The sequence below is a fragment of the Coenobita brevimanus genome, chromosome 101 (genome assembly GCF_032717465.1).
Source record: "Coenobita brevimanus isolate Jiangsu-jjx chromosome 101, ASM3271746v2, whole genome shotgun sequence".
Classification (NCBI taxonomy): Eukaryota; Metazoa; Arthropoda; class Malacostraca; order Decapoda; family Coenobitidae; genus Coenobita; species Coenobita brevimanus.
The window spans coordinates 4,118,508-4,139,200 of NC_137054.1; the positions used below are offsets into that span (position 1 = coordinate 4,118,508).

Genomic DNA, 20,693 nt, shown 5'->3' on the forward strand with positions numbered 1-20,693 from the left:
ATCGCCTTTACTATTTATATTGGTCATTGATTACATTATGAAACGCGTTGGAACAGAAACCGGTGCAGGTATACTTTGGGGAGAGAACAGGAAACTTTTGGATTTAGATTATGCAGATGTTATAGTTTTGATTTGTGATGGGCCAGAAGAGATGCAGAGAGTGTTGGACTGTTTGGTGAGTGAAGGTCGCAAGGTGGGTTTGGTTATTAATTGTGGAAAAACTGAAATAATCAATATGAATATGGAAAATGCGCAAGAATGTGTAATTGGAGGTATGGTTGTAAAGCAAGTTGATAGGTTTAAATATTTAGGTACTTATTTAGCCAAGGATTGTTCTTTGAACTTTGAATTCGAGGAAAGGTTAAAGAAGGCTAATCAGGCAATGGGAATGCTTAAAAATATTTGGAATAATAACAATTTCTCTGTGCATACAAAAATCAAACTTTATAAGGTAATGGTTAGGAGTATCTTAATTTATGGACACGAGTCTTGGTACAGCACAGTGACTATGGAAAATAAATTCTTGGTGTTTGAAAAATAAAGCACTTAGAAGAATATTAGGAGTTAAGTGGTGGGAAAGGATACCAAATAGTAGAATTAGAGAAATAACGGGAGTGCAGCCGGTCGATGAATATGTTAGGTTCTCACGATGGAAGTGGCTAGGACATGTGTATAGGAGACAGGGAATAGTACGAGGTACACCAGGGTGGGTGGCACTTGGTAGGAGAGGTAGAGGAAGGCCAAAAGAGACGTGGGTGAGGACAATGAGACGGGAAGCTGGAGATGAGTGTTGGGGAGATCTTGAGGAGTTAGCACAAGATAGGATGTGGTGGTGTGAGTTCATCGAGGCCCTATGCATCCCCGAGGGTGCCACAGGAAATGATTGATTGATTGATTACCTACAATAAATTTCAGTAGATTTGAGCAGGTTCTAGTGAGTCTGCTATTATGCTTGAGAGAGAGAGAAAAAAAACCGCGTTGAGAAAGCAAAGAACGGATATAAACAACAGGAAAGCGATACAGTATTAACAAGAGCAACGCTCAGAGGGCGCATACGTCCGCCAATGCCATTGCCATTAAAAAGGATCCGGATCCAGATCCGTGGATATAGGATTCGTATCCGGATCCGCTCCAAAATTTAACATTTACTTTTTTGGTCCATGGCCCACCTTTCCATCAAAATTCCATGAAATTCATTGAGAAATGGAAATATTGTGCGGGATACTCCGGACCCGGATCCGGATGCGGTCCGAAAAAAATCAGTTTTTCCTTAGCCCATGGCCCAAATTCAACAAACTTTCGTCAAAATCCGTTCATAACTTTTTAAGTAATCCTGCCAACTGGCAGACAAACCAACCAACGCGGGGTAAAACATAACGCCCTTTGCGAAGGTAAAAAGAACAATTATTTACTGTCAAAAAATTATTAGGAAAAATATAGAAAACACCCAGGAATATGAGGATGTAAACTGGTAAGATATTTCTGGTGCTGAAATTAAACTGTAACCGTACTTTACCGGTAATGTTTATCATTATATAAAAATCCAAATCCTTGCATGATTCACGTATGGGTAGAGTTAGCATCCTGTAGTCTCTCCTGTTTTTCTCTTTGAAGTTTGAAAATCAGTGCAGTGAGTCCGTGGCAACTGATGCTGATGATTTTATTAAGCCTAAGATCAGTGCCAGTTGCCTGCAAATTTATAACACGGATTTTCAAGGTCCATGAGGAAACAAACAGGAAAGGTGACCGTTTCTCTTTTTTTATGGTAACTATACAGTAAGCCACATCAGAACCTAGAGGCATGGGTGTATAGTGGGGGTCTGGAAAATGCTACACATAACCTGGAATTCTCACATTCCTGTTGTTGTTAGTACAGTGGCATGAATGAACGGCATTGTCAGTTATTTGTTTATTCGGCTAAGTGACTGTCATCAGAATACAACGCGTAGATTACTTTTTTGTAAAATACAATTGTACACTTATCCACCCTGACCATATGCAGCGTGGATTACCACTATGGGTTGGTTGCCAGGTAACCCCCGAAAAGTAATGCATGCGAGGCTTGTATGCTGACCAAAGAGTACTTATGAGAGTATGTTTTAAAAATCGCCCTGTATATGTAGCAGCCGTGGCTCAGTGGGTTAGAGCGCTCCGTTCTGACCGAAGGGTCAGAGGATCGAATCCTACTAAGGGTCATTGGTAGACATCAGGAAGGGCATCCGGTCATAAAATGCTACACACTCCAAACCAAAGTCCTCTACCCAGGGGCAACGCCATAGCCCTTATCCAAAAAGAGGTACCTGGCGTAAAACTCACTCTATATTTATCATGAACTGCTTAATATACCTGGATGCTCCTTTTATAAGTACCTATATATATTTTACTACTTATAAGCCCCAGGGAACTTACCTTTAGTGTTAATTACTGAAGTGGGTTCTCTTGTTGCTTGTTTATCCGCCTTTGTTTAGTGTCCACCAACAGTATTGTTTCCTTTTGCTGGTGTTCTACTATTTTTTTACTCTCCCTGTCTGTGCTGTTGATATGGTAGAAATATATATACCGTACAGTGTGCACGGTTCAAAAAGCGAGTTATCAACACTGAATTGGACAGGAGCTGCATACACAGCCACACCGGTTACAGCGAGGTGTGAGAGTGGTGGCCGGTGCTTCAGTTGCACCTGCATGCAGAACTCGAAACACTGGGAAAGTGAAAACTGAAGCTTCGTTGCTGGGGTGTGATGCACGTGGTGTGATGAGTGGGGTGGATTTTTTTTTTTTTAGGGGAATGAAGATAAATTGTGACTATTTTTATGTGTACTTTGCTATTCTTGCCTTCGATTCACAGAAGACTCACGTTTGTTATACTCTGTCTAATAAAAAAACAGCCTCGAAAGGACCAAAAGGCCTGTAGCAATTTGTTATCCTTTGTATCCCATTGTGTGTGTGTGTGTGTGTGTGTGTGTGTGTGGATAGATAGATAGATAGATATCGGAATTGATCCGTTCACTACATTGGCAATCTACTAAGTTGATGAAAAACATCTGGTCGTAGCAAGAGTTAAATAAAAAAAAATCATATTACATATTACACTTCACTACTGTAATGTGTTAGCATAGTTAATTCTTCCATCCTCCAGGTGATTTTATTCAATTTATTGCTATATCTATTTCGCTCATTTCCAAAAGTCATTCGGAAGTTCATTTGGATCGCCTGGAGGCGGTATGTTTAACCTCCTATTGGTGGGGACTGATAATATATTCTACCTAACGCTACGCGATTTTATTCAGATGGGAGTTAGTATAGGAGCCTGAGTGTGTTAATACTGATGCCTTTAACCCTGTCATGGTAGAAAGTACTCTAGTATTCTACTTCAGGCAAATACTGTCGAATTTCTAGTGTCATAGGAACGAACTGTTGTTTTCCACAAACATTTCGTACTTTCTCGTTCTGTTCTACGTTTTCCTATGTTGCATATTTTCCTCCTAAACCCATTTTTATGAACCTGCCCAAGTTATATTTGTGTATACGAATGTCTATATATACAACTGTCTTACTGCCTGCAATCAAACCAGAAAATAATAATAGTAATAATAATAATAATAATAAGAATGACTCCCAATAATTAACTGCTACAGAGATTTGGTTATCGAAAAAGAAAAAATGGTTTATACTTCTCTATACAGTCCGTGAACAATATCATATTTAAGTGTACAGAAGTTATTATGGCACAGTGTTAGTGCGGCTTTAATTTTCAGCTCTTAGCTAAGTTTCACCAGTGGGTAGTGAGATAAGACGTGAACTTGCAAAATCTCTCTCTCTCTCTCTCATTTTCTGCGACCAAGGGAAAGAAAACGCACAAGCTTAGAAAAAGGGGGAGACTTTATTACATTCTTAAAGTACATGCTATATACACTATCCTATACAAACACACTGTATTAGTGGGTACATTATATACATCTGAGACTGAGATACATATTATATACGGTAGCAATACATACACATTTACCGTATAAGTATCGTAAGTATCGTCGTAATATTACACATTTATGTGTACTCCGTCAAAAGATAATGTGTTTTTTCTATATTCAGACTGGAAAATAAAAATTACGATTCACAGAACCTATATTATTTTAACGAGAACTGAAATAATCGCTGAAATGGTCTACACTCATCTAGTCTGTTAATACTATAAGGATGTAAATCATATAGAACTGTAATGTAAAGATAGATCGCAGGTATATTAGCCAGGTTTCAGTAGTAAGTAAAGCCACTTCCTACCATGGATGCACTTGTATCTTCAGTTCAGGCTTAGTCCAAACTATTTCATTCACGTGAGGAAAATTCGACCATTCCAAAGATTAACTGTGACACATCGTAACCCTCTGATTATTATTATTTTTCTCAGATGAACAAAACTGTCTTGTGGCAGACTGGATAAAACAACTTGATGCGTCCATGGAAGGCGAAAGGGCCGATGACTTTTAGTTCAAGAGAGCTAAATTGTCCACATCACAGATTTGTTCGCTTAACAATCTCTTCATTCATAAGTTAGTTCGTATCACAGTGTTTTGTGCAGTGTTATATTATCACTGTGTTTCACTAGCACACACGCACACTGATCCGCTCACTGTTATCAATGTCTTTTCCCCTCCAAGTCAGGAGTAACGTGCCGTAGTTAGAACACTTATGAGGTGACTGGAGGTTTTTCTGTTACTGTACTGTATATGAAAATTCTGTCAGAAAAGTAGTTTGGTCCCCTTAACCTCTTACTTATGATGATGTCATTCGAATTTTATTCTACCTCCATATGATTGTGTTTTGTCAGGAGAGTTTTATCCAACTTAAGGACCTAGATAAAGCCTTCATGGGTCACATCAGTGCAAGAGGTCTTTCCTAAGTGAATAAAGAAAAAAATTGCCACAGTCTAGCCTCGATGCCCTCCTCGCCCCTATGCTCCGAAAGGGGTAAAGGTTTATGAGGGACTGTTTTGCATGATATACTAATAACTCTCAAGATTCTCAGTGATAGATCACATAATACATTTTCTATTGCCCTTTTTTTTTTTTTTTCAGCTACAGGTGATCTTTTACCTTGAGCAAAGACATATGAAAAAAGTTTCCTAGTCTGTCCGCCAGCCATTTTTACTATATATTTTTTCTTTCACTAAACATACCATGCATGAAAACCACTGAGAACAAAAAACGAAAAGTAAAAATAAATCTCGACAGCAGTTTTCCAAAAAAAATCACTAACATTAGTTCACTCACTCATCATCACCCACGCCAATACAGTGGTCACTCATCCTGAATAAAAATAATAGTAATAATAATAATAATCATGAAATGGAGAGGGTAATGGACTTTGGTTAGTGAATAAAAGTGGACGGAGATGAAGGGAAGAGAGACAAGGATTGCATAATTCTTAACCCTTTCACTCCGGGGACGTATTCTTCATTTTACACACGCTAACTTCAGACGATTCTATTTAGCTTAAAGGAGGCTGTGGAGGTTAAATACAGCGTTCACTGACCTCGACCAAAAAAAAAAAAAAAAAAAGCTAAATTGAGGAAAATCGACTGGAGGTGGCAAAAATAAGCTATAATTATGCATCATCAGACTGGAGGCTAACCGTTTCATGGACATTTTTTTCATAGATATAACTGTGTTCGTGCCACAAGACCAAAAAAAAAAAAAAACTTAGTACTGTAGGCGTCCATGAAGACTATGTATAAAATCACATCCAGTCTGAGAAGTCGCCACTGAAGCCAAATAAAATCTTCTGGGGATGGCAAGAACAAAAATGTAAAATACGTCATTGGACTGAAAGGGTTTACAACACAAAAAATGCATCGACATGAATATAAATCCATAATCTTACATAACCTTATGCATGCAATTGTATCATACATATTTGGGGTCTTATCTCCTTTATATTTGTTAGCCAGATATAATTCAAGAGTTACACACTGATGAAGAACATAATAATAATAATAATAATAATAAACTACAGAAAATGAGTAACACTGAATATCATATACACTGGACCTTATCATACATTCGGGACCCTAATTTTCCTACAATTTATTAGCCAGAAATAGTTCAAGAGTTACACACCTCTGAATAACATGATAAAATGCATTACATTTAATGTAAATGAATAACAATGAATGATTATATACACTGAACCTTGTCATAGATCTGGGTCTTATATTCTCCCCATTATTAATCAGACATAATTCACGAGAGAATACCATGAAAAAAAAAAAATCATGAAAATTGATAAAATTAATATCACTGAAAATTCTGTACAAGGAATCGCTGTACACACCGAGAAATTGTCAAATAATTTGTCTACCATATGAACATATTTTTTCACATTACTGCAACTCTTAATAACAAAAAAATGTATAACGGTTAACATGAATTTATAAAACCTATCAATGCTATACATGAGACTCTTTACGATCGTACTACTTCAGTTTCTATCATTTTTGAAATCCTACAATCCGATGACATTTATAAATTATGTTCTTACCACCTTCAGACGGTTGTGTGATGATTAGAACTGTCTGGCCTAGGATCAGAGTTCATTAAAAAATATTAGTAATCAAAATCCTTCTTTAGAGTCACCATTTCAACCTGGAAACTTTTTTTTTTTTCTCCTTGCTACCTTCAGACGACTTTATTCAGTTTCGGGGAAAAATTTTGAACTGGGTGTGGCAGATATATCCTTCGGCAGCACTTGCATTAATAAACATCTTTCCAAAGCTGACAAAAAAAAAAAAAAAAAAAAAGTCAATGGTAGTAAAAACAAAATGTCATCGGAATGATGGGAGTGTCAATAAAATCATCCAGTAGTGGTCTCATTAATATTAAAGATGATGCTAATGAACTGAGGGGGAATAACCACATATAAATCACATATAAATCAACGATGAATAACAATAAAATGCTAAAAACTGTGTACATATGAAGAATGCTGAATAGTTTTATACACGGAACCTCATACACACTTGGAATTTCATTTTCCCACAAAGTATTTATCGGAATTTAGTTACAAAATTTTCAGGTGAATAACACACCAGCGTGGTAACGATTACTATTATCAAATCATAAGGATGAGTACTCAAGAAGTATACATATTAATAATCAATCTCATCCCCTGATATACACACAGTAGGACCCCTAACCAGTTCAGAGGCAATTAAAAAAAATAATAATTAATAATAATAAAGTCGCCAACCAATCAGCGGTCTTGTGTGACCAAAGGAAGACAAGAATCACAAACATATTAAGTCAACAACCATCAAAATAAACAATGAAACAAATTGCAGGGTAAACAGAGTCCTTCCTGCGTAAAAACACGGCATGAGTTGCAAGAAAATCGCCGATCATTCAACATCTTCATGACATCACAAAAAAAGTAAAATAAAAATAAATATAAAACCAACATACGGCCAAACATGTACAGCATTGACTAAAAAGATAAATAAAACAAGCTGTAAAACAACTGGAGAAGTACCCAACCAAAATGTCTTCTTCATTCTTAAAAAAAAACTATCAAAATCTTATTTTCTTTCTCAACATCAGCGCTCATCTCAAAATAACTACAAAATGCCCTTCAGACAATTGCAGTAAACATAATAATACAGCATCCTTCTTGTCTCAGACTTCAGTATTAACCCCCTGAGTACGGTGACGCCTTTTTTCACTGCACTAAGGCTGCCACTGGACGATATTATCCAACTTTAGAAGACCCTCGAGCAGTGAAGGGATTAATGAGGGTTACAGCTAATCCTCCACCCGCCACTGACAGCTCTAAGTGTCCCCTAAGAAAAAAATAACAGTATAAAAGCGTTACCGTAGTGAAGGGGTTGAAAGAGAAAATCAAAATATACTGATATATGTATAAAAACTGGGGAAAGTGACTAATCATAAACTTTAGAATATTAACAATAAAAAAGAATCGCACAATACTGAGAAATATTGTAATAACGTTTAACAAAGTACGTGTATGGTACAAGGCGTCTGGTTTAGAATATTCGCATGGCAAACTAATGTAGGCCTCATGTTTACCTAAGCAGCTGGAGAAATCATCGTTATCATCATCATCATCGTCATCATAATCACAGTCATCGTTATCATTATCCTCATCCTCATCATAACTTCATCACCCACGAAGAATCTGGGCAGGTATGTTCCAGTGACAAGAAGGGAAAGATTTTTTTTTTTTTTTTTTTCAGAAATGAAAAAGACTCAACGTTACAGATTCTTATGAAATTATTACCACCATTACTGTCATCATCAGTAACCTGTGATTAGCTTACAAAAAACAAACAATATATTAAACAAATAAACTCCTTGTGCCTACTATAGGGAAAAATATTGATATCAATCTTCTTAAAGATACGACATAAACTGCATGATTCATTGAATCAAGAATTAACATTTTTTTTCTTCATTTAAAAAACTAAGAATAGGCATAACATCAAAAATTCAAGAAATCAATGAATTACTTTTCATGAACCATTACAGAATATTAACTTTATTTTCAAGCCGATTTAATGAACAATAAATCACATGACTTACGATGAATGTTCCTATCATCTAGCAAACCTGCACATTAATCCAGACAATCCAAATAAAATCCTTTCTGTTTTTAACTCCTCAGTGCCTTGCTTAACACGATCAGTTTAGTCAAACTCTCATTCTGTCGATGTCATATCCCAAGTATTTCATTATCATCATTACCATGACCTTTTTTACCACCTAAGGGTAAAGTCTTTCAAAAGCGCCACATTTCACATAACCATCTAAAGTTACCTTGACACAGCACTTTAAAATCTCCTCCTACCAAGCGACGACTCTAAGCCAGAACCCTTGACCTGGATCTGTGTGTGTTGAGAGAATTAAAACCTATGTGTGCTGACTAAAAGGTAAGGATGAAAGGACTGGGAGACGGATCGGTGGATTTATAAGCAAGGGGCCACTCGGTCGATAAGCAGTCCTTCCAGAGAGAGAGAGAGAGAGAGAGAATGTGTATATGTAGAGCTGGAAGGTTAGATCACGTGACTTTTAAGGGTGGGGTAGGGGTCTGAGAACGTCATGGAGGGAAAGGAAAACATGTAAGAGGTAAGGAAGAGCTTGGGAGGTGAGAGTGATGTACAGAAGAAAAGGGCGATAGAGGAAAGCACGGGAGGTAGTGAGAAAACACACAGATGTATAGGGAATGGAGGGAGAAATGGAGAAGAGACGGAAAACTGCATAAGAATTAAAAGATAGAATCGGACAGTTTAGGATCAAGTCTGAGAGAGACCTGATTTGGAGACAAAGCAAAAAGGGAATTTGTTATCGATCCTTCACAATGATCCATAACATCTTATCACAAACGACACCTAAATACCAACTGAACAGATTGTAACAGGCAAAGAAAATGTCACTGTTACTCACTACCATTTTCTTCTTCAAGAGGATACTTTAGAACCTCGACGATTTCAGACCACTTCCCGTTTTTTGTTTCACCCTTCACGTCGTCCTCTGAGACATTTGGGAAAACTTGAGCTGGGTGGAGTGTTGCACCCTAACACTCACAGTCATGTACACTTTCACGAAGGTCACCACACACATACACATTATTTACAAACCAGGTGCACACAAGCGGTTCTATGTACAGCATGGACACATACATGCACACTTACTCATGGATAAATATAAGCTAACTGGTTTACACCCTATGTCCCCTACTGGCTGACATGGTGAGAGAGAGAGAGAGAGAGAGAGAGAGAGAGAGAGAGAATTCACAGCAAAATGGGATAACTGAAATCATATTCTGTGTGAGGGAAAGGGCATTACAAAGCTAGGTCACTTAGAGAAGGAAATACCATAATGCAAGCCAGCCTAGGGAGACTAAATTAGGGACGCTCCTACAACATTAAACTGTTGTGGACTTTACATCTGTTCCTGCGGTCACCACCACAGTGCGGTAGACTATTGAAGTGACCGTGGGGGGGGCTGGACACATGTCCGTTGTGGGAAAGGGAAGTAAAGTGATGGACGAAGGAGGACGAGGAAGAACGTAAGTGGCTTCGTTCTCGATCTCTGGGATGTCCAGACTGAGTGAGGAAGTCAGCTCTGGCGTCACTTGGTTGTCAGTCTCATCGTCTAAAACTTCGTGGGTGTAAAAGTCGACCCATTTTTGCAAGGAGCGAAGCATCTTCTTCACTTTCACTGGCTCCAACTTCTTCAGCATCTTCACAATTGATTGCGGATCTGAGTCTGGCGGTGCTTGTGGGACAGACATCTTCATCAGGCTTTGTGGGGCGACGAACTTGGTTGGCGTGGGTGCTACAAAGGTTGGTGTTGTTGGTACTACTGATGGAGATGGAGATGTAGCTGTTGGAGTGGTTACTTCAGTGTCTGGTGAGACTGTTGGGTTGGTCATTTCAGTGGTTTCAGGATCAGGCTCTCCCACCACAGAAACAATAGCAGACACAGGCAGCTCTTTGGGACTTCTCCGGCGACGGGAGGAGCCTAGAGACCGAAGCTGGATGGTTCGGACCCTGGTGAAAAACTGCCCAGGTTCAGATCCACTAATATACATGGTCAGGACTGTGCTTAGGCCCTTAGCTGGTGTGGGTTGTGGAGAGGGCCGGGGCTGAGCTGCAGGGCGGGGCTGAGCTGCAGGGCGGGGCTGAGCTGCAGGGCGGGGCTGAGCTGCAGGGCGGGGCTGAGCTGCAGGGCGGGCCTGAGTAGAAAGTCTGGTGGGACGCTTCTCTTGAGAATTCCTGGGCATATTCCTAGGCCTCTGTGGACTGGCAGGAGTTCTTTCTTCCAGGTTCCCACGGCGACGTGTAGTTGAGACCTCACGATCTCGCCTCTGCCCAAACGGACGAAAACTGGATGTACCCTCTTCAAAGTACTGGGACTCCGGTGCTGGTACAAAGCGTGAGCTTGGAGATCTGTTGCTCTGACCTTCATTAGTACTTTTTGTAGATCTTCGACGATCACCAGCTCTGGAAACCGTCCGTCTGCGGGTGGTTGCTGAGAATCGCTCGCTCTCCCTCGGGCTTGATTCTGTGGTGCTGATGCCATTGTTCTCCACTCTGCTCTTACGATGATACTTGCTATAGCGAGTGTCTGTAGCTGCCCTACCAGTTGATGATCCTCCTGAAGTTTGGCTGGCTACTCGATCACTCAGTGTGAAACCTCGGAGGACATTGAACTGCGGCGTCTCGTCCACAGCATCTCCATAATCAGGATAATCAGGAGACTCACTGAACCTAGTCCCGCCATTGCTGGTGAATCGAGTCCCCGGTGCCGGGTGCCGAAAGTCCCGATTGGGCTTTCTCCTGTTACCACCAACGTTACTTCTGCTTGGGAAGGAAGGCGTGTAAGGATCAGTTGGTTCTTCATCGTAATTCTGCAACAGTGAAGACAGCATGGACAGCACTTGGTCCCCTTCCCCAGGTGGTAAACTCTCCGCTAGGCTGGCAAGGTCAAGCTGCGACAAATCCAGGTTCGCCAGATCAAGTGCAGTGGGGTCCAGATCAAAGGTGGCCGTCGGGAGGGGCTCATGGATGACCGAGGTGGGACCCGGGGTGAAGTCGAAGAGGGTATAGCGACCGTCCAGGCCCCTGGTTCGAGTCTCGGTCATGGTAATGTGGACAGGAAGGGTCTGGACGATTGTTGGCTGGTGGACAGATGATTCGGTGAAATATTCAGTGGCTGTGATGACCTGTTGGAGAGACAAGGAAAAAGAGATCAGAAGATGATCAGCAATAAAGCGAGAAACATGGGGAAAATAATGGGCTAGAGTTAAAATATAAAAGGAAAGACAATGGAAAACTGATCAGTAAGAAGTCAGAACTAAAGAGGAAAATGCAAGAGAATCAGGCTAAAATTTAAAGATTAAACTGCAGAGACATATAAGTTAAGGAAAAGGAAGAGAGTGGATGAAAGTCAAAAACAAGAGAAAGAAACATAAAATTATAGAAGCGAGAAGGAGTGTCTGTACCTGAGCAGGAAAGCAGAGGGAATGATACAAGTGTCAAAACTAAATGACCGGCAAAAGAAACAAAACTTCTCTATGATGACCTACTTTGTGTGTGTGTGTGTGTGTGTGTGTGTGTGTGTGTGTGTGTGTGTGTGTGTGTGTGTGTGTGTGTGTGTGTGTGTGTGTGTGTGTGTGTGTGTGTGTGTGTGTGTGTGTGTGTGTGTGTGTGTGTGTGTGTGTGTGTGTGTACTACCGTCAAGTCTTTATTCAACACAGGGAAGACTTTCAAACTGGCGGGGTTAGATATAGTCTTAACTCTTCCACTTATAAAGATGATAAATTTGTTTAATATAATCATCTAAGAGTAATCTCATCAAAAATAAAAAGACGTCCTCGGATTGAGCAAGCTACTGCCGTGCAACGTAAACACAACTATTCCGGCCGCTATAACGGAGCTCAATCACACAAAAGACAACAAATATAAGTACTTTATCGCTCTTTTACCCAGAACACGATATACCGTGCAAGGGAAGGGGAGGGGAGGAAGCGAACAAGGAAATTAACACTCAGGCTCCTGTCACTCACTTTCAGCTGAGCAAAATCATCTGACTTTAGCTGTAACAAAATAAGAGTTCTCCCATCCATTAAAGGACAAGTAGTGAAGTACCAACACTCTCAGGTTCTTATGCTCAGTCTCAGCTGACTTAAATCTTCCGCCATTAGCTAGAATAAACATTAAAGAGGCAGGTATGATAGGGTTAAAAACTGCATGGAGAGAACTCTCATCCAACCAGCCATCAAAAACCAACCAACCTTTCGATTCTCTCCTACCCATTCGTAATATGAAAAAGGAATCAAGAGGGAAAGTTCGAAGACACAAAATAGGTAGTCGGAATCAGCAACGGCGAAGAAAGAAAGAGGAGATATATTAGGAAGTGTAGTTGCAAAAGCAGCCCGCTTAAACGCCAGATCTGTAGGTTTAAAAATATAGAGAACGATGTAAATGAAAATAATAGGTAATGCTGAAATAAACTTTCAAAAGTACTCCAAACGCTACCCTAAGTTTGCGTTCATTTCCACAGTGATTGTTCGATTTCGCGGTTTTCACTCATTTTAGACTGACTATACGGCTGTCATAGTTGGAAAGATATAACTTAAAAAGGACTTCGGTTCCATCCCTTTGCCAGTTTCGTGCTACCGTAGCGTTGCGTGGCGATTAAAGTCAACGGGAATCGATTCGAATGGTCAGGTTGGTCGATTACAACACCTGCCTTGTCCAATACTCACCTGCTGGTCTTAATTGGTGGCAGGTTAATTAAGGCGGACAGATAAGATCCAGAAATTTGACATGTGGACCCTTGAGCAAAGATCTGATAGACTTGACCATTATTGGACAGTCTTAGTGAACAGGAGAGTTGATGTTGCAATATACCTGAACTCTGGATGATAATGTTTCTACCCTATGAATGGAATAGTGTATTAGAGCTATTGTGTGTCTGAACGAAAATTTGGTGGACATTTGAGCGGCCAGCAGCCTTTGTGTTCATTTTTTTTTTTTTTTGAATTACGGCTTTGTCTCATAATGATTCTATGATCTGTATCCAATAATATACTGAGATCCTGAGTTTTCTTTCAGTTGATGGCTTCGACTGTGCAATTCCACGGACCTGAGTAAGTTAATGTAATTTATATCAATGTTGTCCTTGTCTTCATGTGTGTTTGATAACATGTTCGTGATTGTGTGTCTGTGAATGAGAGAATGTAAACGTGCGCTTACATAAGTGAAAAGTCACTTATTCACACCACAAAAATCATCTAAAAAACACACACACTCACCACTCATCATATCATCACCACTAAACTCATCCTCACCACCAATCATCGCCACCCACCACCACATCTCTTCACCACTTTCATCCATAACCCTCACCACTCATTCTCATCATCAGTCGCCTCTCCCCACCACCCACGATCACTCACATCTTTAATCATCACTACTCATTTTCACCAAGACTCAGCACCACCCGTCACCACTCACCTCCTCCGTGCTCTCTGTAATAGTGGTGGTGATCTTGGAGCCCCTGAAGATGACTGGCAGGATGGTGGTGTCGACGGAGGTGATGGTGGTGACGTAAGACGTGGTGGAGGTGGAGAAGATGGTGGAGGCAGGCACGTCCACCACCAGGGTTGTTTCGCTGGTGGAGACGGTGGTGACGGTGGTGGTGGCCGGGCCCTGTGGTGGAGAGAGGGAGGCGGGTTGGTGAGGCAGTGATAAAGAGGGCAAAAAATGAGGGAGGAGTCAGCGGGCAGAACCGGTGGTAAGATGGAAAGAGATGCTGGTACGATGGTGGTGAAGAGAGGAAATGATGAGGGAGGCATTGGTGGAAAGAGACAGAGCTAGCGGAGAGAATAAGGATAGCTGGAGAAAGGGAGATAGCTGGTGAAGAGAGTGAGAGGTTGGTGAGGAGGTGGTGGAGAAGGGAGAGGGTGAGGGAGAGGTTTGTGGTGTTGGCAGAGAACTGATGGAGAGAGAGAGAAGTTCGTGAGGTGGTAGTGGAGAGAGATGTGGGAGAGGTAATGGAGTTGGTGGAGAACTGGTGGAGGGAGGGAGAGGTTTGTGAGACAGTCGTGGAGAGGAAAGGCATGGGAGAACTAGGTGGCGAGAACTGATGGAGAGAGGGAGAGGATGGTGGGGTTATGATGAAAAGTGGAAGACTAGTGAGGGAGTGGAGACCGCTAGGGGAGAGAGGGACTATTGACTCAGTAGTGGAGAGAGTTGGTGGAAAGAGGGAGACTCGAGACTTTCGAAGGAAGAGTTCGTGGAGGAGGGAGAGTCAGGGGAGAGAGGGGGAAAGTGTTGGTCAAGGAAGAGTGTTGATGGAGCGATGGTGAGGTGTGAAGATCGCTGGTGGAAACATTGAGAGACGAAGAGAAAGAAACGTTGGTGAGGTGGTGGAAAGAGAGAGAGAGAGAGAGGGGGGGGAGGGGGATTGGTGAAGTGGTGGTGGTGAGTAAGGGACAGACTGAAGAGGTGTTAGGTGGAAAGAGATAGTTGGGGAATAAGGGAGAAGTGGAGTATTGGGCAAGAGAAGAAAAGATGGCGTGGTGGCAGTGATGGTGAAAGTAACAGTTGAGTAGTGGTGGTAGTGACTGATAAGTGGCGATGGGGAGGACTGATAATAAGGGAGGTGAAGGTAGTGGTGGTGATGGAAACTGCAGAGCTATAAAACGGAAAGATAGATTGAAAGATGCCGAACAGAAGATCAAAATATTCACACAATGCGTCAAACATTACTGCTCTTTTCACTTAAAAATGAGAAAGTTATGGTACAGAAAACACAGACGATGAAAATAAAACAGAACTTCATTTAGCACAATATAAAGTTATCTCTACTGTAAATTCCACATCGCATCTGAAAACAGTAGCTAAGATCTTTATCACCGAGAACATCATCAATATTATTATCATTATTATTATTTTATCATTATTACGTATATCATGACGACCGCTGTTACTATTGTCATTATCACAGTCATCAGTTTCACTATTTTTACAGCCTTACCATTAATATTGTCTGTTTTGACCATTATCATAACAACCACTACCATCACTACACAAAATACCTACCACCAATGTAACTATTATTTGGGTACTACTACTGCTATTACTACAACTACTGCTACTATTAATACAACAGCAACAACAACAACAACAACAACAACTAATACTACTACTACTATTACTACTACTATTATTATTATTATTATTATTATTATTAAGTTTACCACTACTGATAATCACTCTTACCCTTCCCCCACAGCTAGTACCGTACCTGTGAGCCTAGTAGCGCTGCGAGTTGAGGGTGTGATCCTGCCTGTCCCCCTGGTATGCCCCCAGACAGGTACTGGTACACTAGCAGGTTGGTCAAGAAGTCCTGGTTGCCGCACGACCCCTCACCCCCTGACCCCCCTCCTGCTGCCCCCACTGCTGCCGCCAGTCCAGGGGGAAGGCCTCCTGCTCCACCTGGCGACGGGAGAAAAACAGCAGAGGTTATAAGGGTGAAAAGGGAAGTAAAATGTAGCTAATATGAATGAAAAAGGGAAAAAATAGTTTAAGTGAAAGAAAAAGGAAGAAGATTTGCTAATCAAGATGTAATCGCGAGAAAATTTTGTTTATGGCAATGAAAAAGGAAAGAATTTACTGTATTACACTGAATATAGAAAAAGTAATTGAACTTAAATAAATGAAATTACAAACAATGAAGAATAATCGTATCTCCTAAATCCTTCGCTCCCATGGCATACAACTGTTATTTTGTTCTTGTTCTCTCCGTTCGATTTTCTTCAGAGTATAAAAGACTTTTCAAAATGTAGGGATTGGATACTGGCCTTCATTAACTACTTCAGTATTTGGTAGGGGGATGACCTAATTGTCTGGAGGTAATGAAATGAAAATGAAAAATAGGTCAATGTGCCCAAGAGAATAAAGAGACGAAAAAGATATACACCACATAAGAGAGAGAGAGAGAGAGAGAGAGAGAGAGAGAGAATATACATGGACAGCAGGGAGTGAGTGAGATATGGCCCCTTGATTATTTTTATTACGACAAAAAAACGCGGTCTGTAGCAAAAAAAGAGAAAAAAACAAAAATAAAAATAAAAAGAGAGTACATCTGTGAACTTTCCTTTTCATAATACCCAAATCTGGTTTAAGCACTTCTCTTGACGCCTTTCTCTCGTGTTTCTTTTTTGTCACTTTTTTTGTCAGGTACCTATGTTAACTACTGCTACTTTCTTTTCACCTGTTCCAGTCCATTCATCTTTCCATTTATTTCTGTGCCTTCTTCTGTGTGTGTGTGTGTGTGTGTGTGTGTGTGTGTGTGTGTGTGTGTGTGTGTGTGTGTGTGTGTGTGTGTGTGTGTGTGTGTGTGTGTGTGTGTGTGTGTGTGTGTGTGTGTGTGTGTGTCCAGATCAGATAAGAGCCGCCATAGCCTAACTCAGTAAACTCCCCCCAAAGAACAACAACCAGAATAGTGAGTTGGAAGCCGGGCCTAGGGAGTGAAGGGAACACCTATTACCGTCCTAACAGTGAGAGACTTATTTGGGGGCAGTTTGGACCTGTTTTGGAAAATTGGGGCATAGTTATAATACCGTTACAGGGAAATGGGTCTTTTTTGGGGGGAGGAGGGGGGAATGTGGGTGTTTGAAGGCTTGTTTGTATATGGTCCAAAAAGAAAGGAACAAGTGAAAGGCAAAATACATTCATGCCACTGATACAAATCCTACAAAACAGGTAGTTACAAGAAAAGGGCTATTAAAGCATTGGAATATATTAACAAAATAATATATTGTTAACAGTAAAAAACTACCACGAAGCCGCATGAAAAGACGGTCAAGTCAAAGAATTAATACCAACCAACAGAACGACTATTAAAGCAAAGAAAACACTACTAACCCACAGGACGACTATCGCGTCACAGACATAATTACTAGTAACAGAATAGCACCAATAAACCAAGAGGAACATTTTTAAATAAGAGCCATCTACTAGAGAAATACACTTATTGTTAAACTGTCAAACATTTCCTCTCTTGTTCAAGGAAAGAAATACAGGCATACCGAATTTAGATACTGCATCTCTTTACATGTACGAATTCATTTGACTAGCTTTTTGTTCTTTCACTATTGAATCATAAAATCCCTCCTCCCATAGCACAGATATTTTTTTTTTATTACCAAATTTCTTTTAATGTTCAGCTCATTTCTAACTTATTCATCTCATTTCCATATATTCTTCCCCCGCTGATTCGTGCCAGGCCTCTCGTCATTATACTGTACATTATCTCCCTCTCATCTATCCATCCGGACAGCCTCTAACTAGCCTCAACCTTGGCACTGGGTGAAATGGTGACTGGTTGAGAGAGAGAGAGAGAGAGAGAGAGAGAGAGAGAGAGAGAGTTGGTGATGATCCAAGGAAAACATACAGCAACAGACCTATTGATCACTTCGAGGTTGTTTGCCATAAGGCAGGTTATGACCTCAAAAACTTAATTCCACCATCTGTCTACACCTCCCCCCCCCCACACACACACACATACATATACATTTATTCGTTTTTAACTATTTCAACGCTTATTTTTATCATACATTTAAAATGGTTACTACTAAGACCTTAACTGTATATTATTATTCCCTCATCACTCCCCTCCTCCTTTTTCTTTTTCACTTACACAATTAGTCAACTCCAGAAAAGCCTTCTTCAGTGTGGCTCCTACCTACCGTCTCCAGTCATGCCTACGATCTCCAGTCCTGCTTACAATCCCCAGTCCTGCTTGCAATCCCCAGTCCTGCTTACAATCTCTAGTCCTGCTTGCAATCTCCAGTCCTGCTTGCAATCTCCAGTCCTGCTTACAACCTCCAGTCCTATTTACAATCTCCAGTCCTGTCTATTACCGCCTACGGTCTCCAGCCTTGCCTACGATCTCCAGTCCTGCCTACGACCTTTTCTTAAGCCACTGCCTTGTTCTTGCAGTCTACTCACACCCTCTTACAGGAGCTGCTCTGTATGGAACCAACGTGTATGATATCTTTTGATCTTGGTGTGAGCTAGTCAACCTAATTACGTTCTGATGTTCTTAGTCCTTTCACTCCAATGACCTATTTTTCGTTTTATTCTTGATACCTTAATATGATTTCACTCAGCTTAGGAAAAGAAACTAGATGATGGAATTAGTGGAGACTATTTTCTAACCCCACCCAGAGTTAGCAAAATCGACAGGAAGCAGCAAGAATGCACTAAAAATTATGCTCCTTCTACTTAAGTGGTTTAACAATGTACTTGGGCATCTGAATTTCAAAAGTTAAAAATTCGACATGGTTTTAATCTCGTTATTTTGAAGTGAAAAAATCGTTACCGGTTTTAAATTCAAAATAACAAAAAAAATGCAAGAACTAGGAAGAGGAATAAAAATGATAATGGAAGAGAAAGGGCGAATGAAGAAAGGGAGGGAAAAATGAAAGGGAGAGAACAGAGACCAAAAGGGCTGAGATGGGAAATGAAGGAAAAGAAGGGAGACAGAAAAAAGGGGGAAAGAAAAAGGAAGGGGAGGAAGATATAACGAAGGAAGGAGAGAGAAAGGAAGGGAAAAGTTGGAAAAATGGAAGGAAGGGAGTGGAAGCGAGGAAAAGAAGACGGTGGGTTAACGAGATAAAGAAGTGAGTAGGGAGAGAGAAAGAAGGGCAAGGGAGAGAGAAAGGGAGGGGGCAGTGTCCATTTCTGACTTTGGCCAAGGGTGTATTACACTTTGACCTTCACACACACACACACACACACACACACACACACACACACACACACACACACACACACACACACTCCCTTCCCGCCTGCGGCAAGGATGTGGACATGGCATCTCTTTGTAGGATAGGATATACACACATACGTGCGCTCATATGCACACACATATACATTACACACACACATACACACACACAAGCCATTCAAGGATACAAAATCACATAAAAGAATACACAGGTAGAAATCAATAAACACAACCAAACACAAACAAACATACAGGCAAACAGATAAACAAATAAAGAGATATATTATGCTTCTCTTGCCCAAGCCCCTTCCTCCTCTCTCCCTCTCTCTCTCTCTGGTAGATAAGAAAATGATATTACAGCCCAAACTTCTCTTGTATATGGAATGGCCAGAGCAACAGAAGGATCTCTCCAATAAGAAAGGAATTGCCACACAAACGACTCTCATACAGAATAAAAAAGAAAAGAAAAAGAAATTGGTCTGTCTCCCACCTAAGAAAACAACAATAAAGAGGCCGCTTCTCTTTCTCATGGAAGAAAATGGTAGTACAGCAACGAACGTTTATGTACAAAGCAAAGGATTATCACATACTGAAAAATTTTAGCAGAACAGCATTTTCTGTAAAAATTGTTATTAACGCAGAATGCTCTCTCATGTATCAATGAAGGTAAAGGAAGGGTAAAACAGAAAGTTTTCTCATACACAGAAAAAAATGGAGTAGAGAAGTAACGTAGAAAGCTCACTCTTATATCAGAAATGAACGGAGTAGAAGAGTAAAACAGAAAGCTCTCCCACATACAGGGAAAAAGGATTGAGACAAAATGTGCGACAGACGGCTCTCTCCCTGAACTATATTGACTCGTGCGAGGCTCACTGTAGAACAAACCTCTTCGCCGAGGGAGAGAGATGACCATAATAATCCCTTCCCCACGCTGGCCAGGTATGAAGCAGAAAGGGGTGTTTGTGCCAGACCAGTGAATGCCAAAGCAAAAAAAGTAATGTTAGTGTGTGTATGTGTCACAGTGTTACTTTCTAATAGTGCATGTACATGTGGATATGTGGTAATAGCGGTTTTTGTGTGTCAATATATGTATACAGGTCATCGGGATAAGCCAAATGAGTGCACGTATATGCTATCTTGACAAAAAAGAAAATAAAGTCGGGAATAAGAGTTCGCCCTGATTCATCAACTTCTCAGTCTCCTCTGCTGGCTAATGTTCCTTAGACGAAAAAGGCCTGATATGTTTCTACGCCTATAACTGACTTTTTCCACACGCCAATACAGTGAAGGTGACGCACTGAAGCAACTGGAGAACTTTCGTCCCTAAGTGTACCGCAGAACACTCTCTCCTCTGTAAGAAAGGGAAAGTACAGAAGAAAG

General features: G+C 40.7%; 1 protein-coding gene across 1 annotated transcript in view; it reads right to left on the bottom strand.

The window, feature by feature from the left end:
* Positions 1 to 9,930: 9,930 nt before the first annotated feature.
* The window catches only part of LOC145414891 (uncharacterized), a 120,415-nt gene continuing 109,652 nt past the window's right edge, over positions 9,931 to 20,693 (bottom strand). The window contains exons 6-9 of the mRNA XM_080284308.1: positions 15,825 to 16,015; positions 14,030 to 14,224; positions 10,471 to 11,733; positions 9,931 to 10,326 (exon numbers count right to left, since the gene is read on the bottom strand). Of these exons, the coding sequence (XP_080140434.1) occupies positions 9,931 to 10,326; positions 10,471 to 11,733; positions 14,030 to 14,224; positions 15,825 to 16,015 (2,045 nt within the window). The remainder of the gene's footprint in view (positions 10,327 to 10,470; positions 11,734 to 14,029; positions 14,225 to 15,824; positions 16,016 to 20,693) is intronic.